The sequence below is a fragment of the Schistocerca piceifrons genome, chromosome 6, assembly GCF_021461385.2.
Source record: "Schistocerca piceifrons isolate TAMUIC-IGC-003096 chromosome 6, iqSchPice1.1, whole genome shotgun sequence".
Lineage (NCBI taxonomy): Eukaryota > Metazoa > Arthropoda > Insecta > Orthoptera > Acrididae > Schistocerca > Schistocerca piceifrons.
In genome coordinates, this window is record NC_060143.1 from 116294088 (window position 1) to 116305680 (window position 11593).

The following is an 11593-nucleotide window of genomic DNA, read 5'->3' on the forward strand; positions in this document are numbered from 1 at the left end:
ACAAATCATTGATTTCAGAGTGTTAAACAAAGCTTATTAGAAATGTAGAAAGACCAATTGAACTAAGTCTTTACATACTCAATTTCTACAACCTGATATCTTTACAGCCAATCTTGGTTGAAACAAGCACACCCCCTGTACACCATAGACTAATTTCTTTACAAACAGCTACCAGGAGAAACACAATGACAGAGGAACTAATAAACAAAAAGAAAAAACTCCCCATATCATAACAAAATGTGTAAAGGCACTTCTACCACCGATACAGGAATGGCATGCGCTAAAGGGTAGAATGAGATCTAGATTCTGATCACTAAACTTTAATAATGCATATTAAAGCTTCGAACTCATTATTAATACCAAAGACAGGCTACTTTTTGCAGACTATCACTCTTCATTGAAATTATAACATCTATTAACTTTAACAATAACATTCTATCACAGCTCTTTGTAGTTGCCTTTAATCAAGAGAAAATATCCCTTGTAGGAAAAATAGTATTGTATTTCTTAGCTCATTTTATCAAACAATAAAAAGAAACCTGACAATTGTCAGCATTAAATATCTGCTCTTACATTAAAACATGAGATTGCTATTTAAGAGTATAAAAATTAGCATTTTCCTACTGTTGAAAAAACAGTATACATATATATAGTCATTAGTTATTTAGTTAAAAAAAATACCCTCTTCTGAAAATGAGTAAATACAGCTGCCTACTTTCTAAAAGTGATCACTATGCAACATTTAATGTTTGGTTGCTCAAGACCATCAATTTTTTACAGTTTATAACAAATGAGGTCTTAACAATTATAAAGCACAATGCTTTGGAAATTATTTTTTCATATATATATAACATTTGTATATACATATATCATCACATAAAGCACTTTATTTTCTTAATTCACATTGTGAATACTAAATATGCAGTTACTGTCACATAAGGTGGTGGTGATCAAGCAACCTATAGTGAAATTTTGCATGACAACTATCTGGGCCACAATACTGAAATTCCTATCATTACACCTGCCTACATCATTTTTAATAATCTGCATATTTTGACCAAGATACACATGTAATTTCTAAAACACTCATCTATTACAATTTTCTGGCAAGTGTTCTTATGTAACATGTAAGCAATAAAATAAACAATTTTCTTAGTTACAATAAATTTTCATTTTGCTATGCAATGTAACTAACAATATTAATCAGTAATTACAACAAAATGCCTTAATTTCATTTTTATAACTCATAGTTCAGCTGAGGAAACAGACTGCTTTTCTAGAAAAATGATCTGTTAACCACAAGCACCAACTGGGCAGCAAAAACATGTTTACTTACAACAGCTATTTTGTTTTAAAGCACTCTTGATGAACAAGTTTTAGAGTGTTTTCATCAAACACTATTTATGGCTTTTATCCTTCAAGAGCTTGCCTCAGGAGGAGCCTGTACAATTCCGTGGATATTTAACCATATGTATTTACACATGTGTGTATATATAGATATATATATCATCTTTATTATATGCCTTTTAAAATTCTATCAAAATAACCAATTATCTAATGCTATGTTGTGTAAATAACACATTTCCCTGTATCAAGGTTAAACTACACGGAACAGCACAAGGGGCACTTTGGAATTATTAAATAGCCTATTCATTATTGCTGCGGAGATTCCTCTTCTGTATCAACTGGGCTGGGCGAAAGGAACTTCCTCACATATTTTGGATAGTGAGTCTTTTCATGAGCTTTCAGAATAGTAGATCTTGAAAACGTCTTGCCACATAGAGAACAACGGAATGGACGTTCACCAGTATGGACACGGCAGTGATCCTTCATGTGGTGACGTAGCTTGAAAGCTTTGCCACAAAACTCACACTTAAATGGACGATCACCAGTATGCACAGGCAAATGAGTTATAAGAGAACTGACGTCTGGGAATGACTTGCCACAAAATTTACAAAGAACAACATTTGAAGAAGTTCCAACTTCACCTAAACCAGTTGCAGAAAAATCCAGCTCCATGGCTGAATTCTCTTGGGAATAAGTTGGTTCCAATTTCTCGTGAGGTGGAGGACGGCCTCCGAAGTGGCTTTCCATAAGGTTTAGAGGTTCCACCATACCTGCCGCTGCCATGGTTACAAGTGAATGCTGCTGATGCAAATGTATCTGTTCACGATATTTGAGTGTTTCCAAACTATGTGACAATATATGACGTGTGAGCTTACTCTGGTATGGAAATGATGCCCCACAGTACATACATGAGAACAATCTTGGGGAGTGACTCTCAGGGGGGTCAGATGCCCCCATAGACTCCTGCAACAAAACAAAAGAACATCAACTTCTTTTTGCTTGGATTGTTTTACTGCTAAATTTTCATTGACTGCTAATTCTCAAATATTAATATTCAAAATTAACAGAGCACAAGAAGTTGACGCTCATTTTGTTTGGCAGCGAAGTTTCTGGGGTAGTCAAATGATGCAGGAAATTCAGTACATTTAATTAAAAATGTCCATATAAAATTTATATCAACAAAACACTATGGAAAAAAACAATGACAGCCAAAACTGAAGGTCAACTTCTTGACAACTAGATAACTTTATCAAAACAAATACAAAAAAACTACAGCCAAATAAACACATACTAGGAAGCAAATAGCAACAGAAAAATCATAAACTACAGGAAGATGAAGTATGAAGTACTAAGAATACATCTTCAGTTCTCTCTTAACATCCACAAATATAACTTAACTTGTTATCCTACCCCAGTAGTTACGAAATTCTTGAGCCAGCAATCATAACAACTTTTATGACTCAGGTTATCTAGTACAACCTTTTAAACATAAGACATTTTAAATACAGAACCAGTATTATTTATTTATTTTTCACTTTAGAAGTTACAGCAGCATTATAACACAATACTCTTTCATATGATGCTATAGAATCAGAAAGCACGATCCACCCAGAATAACTTTGTTAATTTGAAACCATTTGCTCATTTCCTTTTCTCCGGTTATTACGAAATATGTTGTCACTTATTTATGATCATATGGAACCTCTCTTTAAAGGCAGAAGGAAATGCACCTGATCTTCAACAACAGAAAATTTACATAACTGTCCCAATGTTTTTCAAAGTTTGGATAGGTTTCATTAAAAATGTTGCTTGCAGTTTTCTGACACAAAGTAACTGGCTAATTCTGTTCTCTGGTGGAATATTTCAGAGTACACAAATTATTTGAGAAATAACCTCTATCCAAATTACAAAGCAATGAAGGAAAAATATAACATGGTATGCCCTTCTCCCTTAATTCATTTGATGGACATTTCATTTCATCAACATTAACTGGAAAATTGTCCTTGAGAATATTCTGATAATAAAACCTGGTAACTACAACACATTTCATTCACTTTCAGCCATAGCAACAGTCTCATTGAAATGATCACGCAAGTCCAGATTACTATTTTTAACACTGACATTGTCTGCTAATACAGTAAAAAATTTAATTTTAATGTACACCAGAATGATATCTACAACTCACCACTCTCACCCCCTTGTAAAAATAAGCTTTTGTCAATTTGCAGTGACAGAGGTTATGAAAACTGGCACAAACTGCTGCAGAAAAAAGGTGTCATCTGAAATCTGTGTGCAAAAATGGCTGATGGAAAAATTAAAATTTCATCATAGTCCATTACTAAATGGATATCTGATCACCACACAGAGAAGAAGACCCCAAATTCTTCCTAAATGGTAAAAGTAGGTCCATAAACCCTAGATTCGAGTAATATGTGTTACTTTTCCCTGTAGACTGAAATGTTCCATATTACCAGTTAACCGGATATCCTTCATGGAACATATGTCCGAATAGATTGTAAAAGAACATGATTCAACATAATTTACAATGAAGGCATGTAATTCGTTTTAAATGAAGAAAAGTGTCATTCTGATAAATGAAAAATGCAATTACATTTGAATATATGAATAATGAGGTAAACATTACTGTACTACAAATATCTTGAGAACCTGTGACCAATGAAGCAACAATGTGCTGGCTGAAATAGTCGCATAAAAACAACAATATTAAATATATAGATTACTATTCACAACACAGAGGCAGCACTGAGTCACAGACAAGCACAATGAAAGACTGCTTCACATACTTCGGATTTCTGACAAAGTTTTTCTTTGGAGGTAGAAAACACACATGCAGATGGCCACTGTCGCTGGGTGGTAAGGCCCGACTGTAGAGGTCTTAACACCCAGTGACAGGGGCCGTGTGTGTGTGTGTGTGTGTGAGAATTATTGTTGTGTGAACATGTGTGTCTTCTACTTCTGAAGAAGGACTTCGCCCAAATAAGAAATATTTCTAGCTTCTTTTTCATTGCGCCTGTCGGCGACTCGAACCTTCCTTTATCTTATGAGTAGCAGTCTATCCTATCCACACTGTCGTTACTCTATCCTGGACTGTCCAGTGCTTGATGCCACACATATAAAAAGCATGGCAGCAGCTTAACATTTAGAATTGTTCAGCACAAAACAGAAATAAGTCAACATTCCAACATCCTGACCTTGTGGATGGGAAGAGAAGAGTCACTTTAAAAAAGTAAAAGTGAGTAACAATTTCCTTCTCAATGACATAAAACTGAAGTAAGTGTAGGGAACACAACAAACAAAATTATTATCAAAAGAAATGTGACCACTATCAATTATTCATAACTATTGGTGTACTGTAATGTTAAAATGCTGTCTTTCATTTCAGATGACTTAGATGTGAGAATTTGGTGACGTATATTAGTAAGTACACAAATTCATTCTTTTCTGTAGTGTATATACCACAAATATTTCATTTTTTTCAGCATAAGTTTTGGATTATTAGTGTATCCCTTCTTACAACAACTTTACAAGCAAGGATGTTAATACATCACTTTTACACCCATGAACTTAAGACATCACCAATAAAAGCAGAGTTGATTCCCTGATGGCACTGGACATAAATAAATAAATATATTCGTGCTTAGTTATCTATTCTTTGTTTTTATACAGGACACAGCATCCTATTACCAGCTCTGATTATAAAGTTACATCATTAGAAAATTAGTTAATAATGTAAAACCTCTTTCATTAAAAGAAAATATGGAACAAATGCCAGGGTAACAATATGTTTATGCCATCTCTGGAACTCAAAATCAAAAGCTAAAGATGACAGTGATGGTGTGATAAGACAACCGTATTACATGGCTACATGGTGTGAATTTAACCTTCCAGTTAGTCTACAAATTCTGTATGTAGCTAAATGTGAAATATAGTCAGGCAAAAAGAAGTCCAAACCAAAGACGTGGTGGGACAGAAACAGCATCTGAGAAATTAAAAAGCTCATTTTGATCATATTTCAAACACCTACCAACATTTTTGTTTGATCAGGTAGTCTTGTCTTTCTGCACATGCAGAAATTAAGTCCATAACATGAATTTTATTCCATATTATAACAGAAACACACTTTGCCTTGCTTCCTGATGAAGTTAATATGGTAATTTTACAGAGTGTTGTAAGAAACCTAAGCTAATTACCTCATTAAATAATCATCCAGTCTTGGGAGGAAAAAAAGAAGAAAAGACTTAATAGCAGATCTAAACCAAGATGGTCTGAACAGAGATGAATTACAACAAGATCCACAAATGAAAGAGAATTTGGAAAACAATGGATGAAAAGACAGATGTCACCATCCCACTCACACCAATTCATGAAATTATGTGGATCTCTGAGGTGCATTTTAAGAAGTTATTTTGTTTTTGTGGAGAAATGTTTTGCAACAAAAAGTCAGAACTAATTCAAGTACATTGATCCCAAGATTTTCAAGTTCCTATGGAGTACATTTCACGATGTAGATATTTCAAAATATTGTAGTGACCAAACAAATTTGTCTTGAAAATACATTCAAAATTAGGAAGATAAATACCGAATTAAAGTGAAAACAGGAAAAGGAACTATCATTTATTGACAGTATTAATTCTGTCAATAACAAAGTCCCAAATACAATTTCAGTGTAAGATTTAACATTTACATCATGTACATTTTAAGCCTTATTTTCCAACCTCAGTTTCATTGTAACAAATCCTTCAGTACTGCGATGTATATATTTTACATTACTAAAGGGAAGATATAAAGAAGCATACTTAAGTTTGAAAAATTAGGAAACAAATTTTAGTTTTGTACTCACCAAATCTTGCGGATGTCTATAGTCAGAGGAACTTTCTCCTGTGGTACTCTTATCATCAGCAACACTTCGATCCCAATCTACTTCCTTCTTTAAAGACTGTGATATATATATATAGAGAGAGAGAAAAAAAAAACATCATATCATAAAAGTTAGTGAACAGCAGATTAAAACTGTATGGTAACAGTTGATATTTAATAGAAGCAACAGTAGAATAAATTATTTGGTGGAAGAGAAGTAACTAAAGAAGAGAGATGAGAGGAAAAAAGGGAAGAATTTAAAGTTTGCTGGGTACAGTATCATTAAAAGTTAGGTCAACATTACTTTATGCTGAGGAGCAAACGAACTATTTATTCTATTATTACAGTGACCATTCTTGAAACATTATAAAACACAGTATCATCATACAAAAGCCACTATAAATTTCAATTGTGAACTGGACAGTGACTAATGCCTGAACATGTTTCATATAATTTCTTCCACTTACTTAGTTATTTTATATTATATATTTTCTTATATAGTATGTTAGATTATCAATCCATTTTTAGTATTTACTATAAGTACAGCCCATAAATATAATGGTTTTCACTGAGAAATTATTCTCCCACTCAACACAAAAAGCCTCAGAGTCCTAGTTACAACAGGAAATACTCCTTTAAAAAGACTGCAAGTGTTTAACTATACAATTTGTCAGCAACACTACAATACAGCACCCTGGAAACATTTCCTATTGAAATGTCATTCACACAGGAATGCCAGTTTTCATATACACCATTTCATCTTGAAGAATATGAACTCATGTATGCACAAACCTATTTCTTTTCCTTCTGGCAAAAGCCTCTGTGACAAAACAGAATGCATATAAGCTGGTAAGTCACACAAAAATTACAAACAGCTTTCAGTACTGTAATATGTCTGTTCGTCAATAATTATGCACAGGTAATTAAATCATTATCAGCAGCGTTAAAAACTTGCAGTCATATATAGCCCTCAAAATTAGCTTAAATTCTCTTGTAAATACCAAATGTCATTTGTGATTTTAAATGCAAATACACGTTTTCTCAGTGTACAGACCACACTGCTTTTGGGCTTTCCTTGTGTGAGCTGCTCTACGAGAGAAATGTCTTCTCAAAGCCAACTGCATTTAGAGTTTGCTAGGTAATTTGAATTTACAGATTATCTTTGACCATTTTACATTTCTTCTGTATGAACAGATAAATAAACATGCATGTTTTAATTATGTATAGTCTTAGTGAGAGAAATTACATGCAAATTACTATGTGAAAACTTTACCCATGCAGCCACTGAGCAGTGAAGAGTAAAATTTTTTAATGGAAACAAAGTAATTCTACTGTGGGTGTGACATATACAATACCTTCTCTACCAGCTTAAAGTTTCACAATAATGAGTTTCACCCAGCGCCTGAAACCTTTGCCAGGAAAATAATCCATTCTTAAGTAAAGTAACAGCAATAAACACACTACTGCCAGAGTGCAACACCACTGTGACACCACAGTTACCCCTGTACATGAGACACGGACCGAAATGAACTAGGAACTGTGTATTTTTGTCCTGCTGACAAAAGAGTAAGGCGTTTGGTTTACTCTTACTTACCAAGGGTACTTGTTGAACTGGTAGCATACATGAAGGCCCAGGGATTGGTTCACTACTGTGGGGAGATGGTAGCCTGCAAACAGCTGTCGAAGACGTCGCAGTAACTGCGGCTGCTGTAGGTGGATGAGATGACACTGCACTGCTACCCACTGTCATATCACTAGGCCCAGCACAATTGCCACGAATGGATAGGTCATCAACTTCAGGTGTATCTGCTCGCCTCGCTCCTTCGTCACAACTTTCGTTTTCATCACAACCGGAATTATCTTTATCACCAAACTGCTGTCTCTCAACACGAACAGGCGGGGAAACACTTTCGGCTGGAAGCGGCGTTCTTGCACCTCCATCACTGAGCCTCTTGGCAGCAGAATCCGAAGAGGGAGGAACGTCAGCTCCACTGGCGTTGCTCGAATGCTTTGCGTTAGGCACTTCACTATGTTCATCTCTTCCCGAATTTAAGTTTGTCATCTCTGCGAGACCTTTCACTTTGAGACTTTCCGCTGTTTTCAGTAGAGCTGACAGCTGACAGTACTCGACGTTCACTTCACCCTTGTACATGAATTCCACTAGAGTTCTTAATTCTGCAAACCGTACGTCCTTAAGGATAACAATTGGGTGCCGGCTTGGATGGTCAACAAAAAGTGTCTGAAAATAAGATGAACAAGCTGAGAGGACCACTTTGTGAGCACGTATTGAATGTCCTTCAGCACAGGCAAGGGTAACGTCTACAAGGCTCTCGTCTTGAAGAAGCTGACTGAATACACCGAGTAAGTTGCTCTGATGATTATTCCACCTGAGGCAGTAATGCTCACTTCCCATGTCTGTTATCTCGCCCTGTAAATAGACACAGTCTTTCATTAGTTCATACGTTCCTTACACATACACGAAGGACAAATCTTTTTAATAATATGTTATCCAATAATTAAGCTAAAAATCAAGTGAACAGCAAGTAACATCATCTACTATCAAGGCATACCCTTTGAAGTAGTCTGCACTTCTAGGCTAGTAGGCAGTTATGAGTCCGTCGCACAGCAAATACAGCTGACTGAGGAGACCAAGTTACACATCATACAAATCTCAGCATCTCTTGAATTAAAAGGATAACTACTTAGGAACATCGCTTCCATCTGTGTGCAACAAATGCCACCGCGTTCCTAAAGATGCGCACGGTACAGAGACCGACGAGGCAGTTCTTTAACGCGTAAGTCACGGGCACCTCTCTCGAGGCAGCATATGCCACCAAGCTGAAGAAAACTATTTTTTCCAAGGAAAATAATCTTTTGCACTATTTGTATGATCAACTCTTCAAAATGGCGGAAATTTTATGCAATGATTTTTACGAACCCTTCATCATGTTTGGCAGATTGACCATTCACCTTAGGAATAAGAACACCGCTAACAGAAGAGTCTTCCTCTCACGTCACTGATATAAAATTGCTTGTTGGTTCACTATAACTGTAAATCACTAACGTAAAACCACTGCCAATTCGGAAAAACACAAATATTTACCTTGCTACATGAAACGGAATAAGGCCTGCCACTTCAGCAACGGCGGCTCACCCGGCCTACAGTGACGTCGCCGGCCTACTGTCAACCGCGCAGTTGGAGGGTCAAGTCAGTGCCTGCATACATCAACAATAATTTTGTAAGATGAAAGCGGCAGTAGATTAAAAAATACGATACGTTGTGAGACATTAAAAATCAAAACTAAATTTTATATCGTATTAAACTTTTAAAACAAATGCGGAGTAAATATTTGTATTCGTGTTTCAATCTCTCGCTTGACTAGTGCGCAGTCTCGGCGCGAGGAGTGGGGGTGGGAACAGCCGGCAGATCACGCACTCTAGCGCTGCTGCCCAGCTGCCGGCGTGAATTGAAGCACATTGCACATTTAGCCATCGTTAGTGTGTCTTTTGATCACATACAACAAGAAATATAAATACGTGCAGTACGTATTTTTGTACTGTATTGAATAAGACGCTTTCCGGCACGCGGAACGCTTGGAACCTCGAAAATAGCCAATTTTTATACCACTGTTGGCTTAAAACGGGTACCTACGCAGTTGACGTAACTGCGTGTGACGACTGCAACTGCAGTAAACGTATGTTGAAAACATGTATGCATTATTTAAATTCTACTCTCAGCAAAATTGTGTTATTGAGATTCAAGCCAATGTTGTAAGTTAGTTCGCTAAGTAGGTTCCACGCGCGTAGCATTATTTAATTACAGTTTGACAGAAAGTACTTATATGTGGCCGAAAGTACACACATACGGGAACAGCTATGAAACCATTCACTGAATATGGATAACAGTGCTTGCAACATATCAGTATGGAGTCACAAACATTGAGGTAATCGTAGGATCTGAGATGATAGTGCAACAATACTATTTTCATTTCTGCCTAACGTGTTTTCTTTTAATGCTAATGACTTCAATATGATGACCTTTTCACTCAGTGTAAGACTGCTCATTCAATCGTACTTTGTGATCGTATTTAACATAGAAATGACGCACTGTCACAGGTGAAACTGCTGTTATTATTTGTACAATTAAAAATAAATTATACAGCAGCTTCACATGTTACACTATGTCATTTGTTGCGTTTGTCAAAGCTGTGGAACACAACCAACAAAAACTGGTTTGGTTATACACATAATTTAGCTGCGGTAACAGTTATTATTATTATTTAGTGATGGTGACAATGGAAGTCAACATGCCTCGAGACGACAGGATCATGGAATGCCTCCTAACATACATACACTTCATCAGTATAATGATCAGTTCATGCCTTATAAAAACTGTTTTCTTGTTAAGCCGTTTATTCGTTGGCAATATCTTGTGGAGACTTTCATCCTACGTTTTATACAAACATCAACCGTTGAAGAAATTCATGGACGCATAATTGTTCAGTGTTTGCTAGCGGATGTGGCCTAGTCCGATTTCCATGTGGATTATTGTGCATTATAGGCATAAATGTGCTGGAATACTACCTTTACATGTAATTAAATCCCGTTTTACTGGGACGATGAAACCGTTACCTACTTCCCTTTCGGTATTACATGGAAAGCATTTACCGTAACCTACTGATTGGTATATTGTTTGGAGAAATAAAAAATTCGCGTACACTCTTATTAATTATTAAAGGCTTGTTTTGGGAGCTTCTTTCTATCATTTAAGACAGAATTTTTGTAAAAAACTTTTGATTTGATATCAAATGGTCAAGTGACGTTTCTTCTTTCATTTGCTACATGTTTTGCTGTGGATGTATCGTTGAAACGTTGGATTTTAAACATCAATATAACTACACCTCGTTATAACTTGTGTAATACGTTGCAAGTGAAGTGCTATTTATTCAAAACACTTTGTTTAATGATAAAAATTATTGAGAACGTAATACATCTCGCTAACTTTAGTGTGCCCCAAAACGAAACGAAACCAAAGTAAAAGCCAGTAAATTTTTTTTTTGGATATGGTAACTAAAAAGAAGTAGTATTTTTAACACTTCGTATGATTTATATTGCAAATTGCTGAAACGTTTTACAGGTCGTGATTTCCAAATGTTTTCTTCGCTGTTGATTCATTTAAGACTAAGAATTTATATTCAGTCGCAGACGAGATAAGCTTGATTTCAAGTGGTACCAAAGATAAATGCCTGACACTAGCGTAATTAACAACTCAGTTATGCCACGGCAAAAGTAGTATAGAAAGAAACTTCTTCAGTGTTCGATCTTATGATTTGGCTATCCACTTCCTCTTTTGAGTATTGTTTCCCAA

The 11593-nt window shown here is 35.8% G+C and overlaps 1 protein-coding gene across 1 annotated transcript in view; it reads right to left on the minus strand.

Moving 5' to 3' along the window:
- LOC124802454 (longitudinals lacking protein-like) overlaps positions 1 to 8917 on the minus strand; it is a 115688-nt gene extending 106771 nt beyond the window's left edge. Inside the window, exons 1-3 of the mRNA XM_047263239.1 lie at positions 8796 to 8917; positions 7820 to 8653; positions 6209 to 6304 (exon numbers count right to left, since the gene is read on the minus strand). Coding sequence (XP_047119195.1) covers positions 6209 to 6304; positions 7820 to 8638 — 915 coding nt within the window. The 5' untranslated portion in view covers positions 8639 to 8653; positions 8796 to 8917. The remainder of the gene's footprint in view (positions 1 to 6208; positions 6305 to 7819; positions 8654 to 8795) is intronic.
- Positions 8918 to 11593: the final 2676 nt, after the last annotated feature.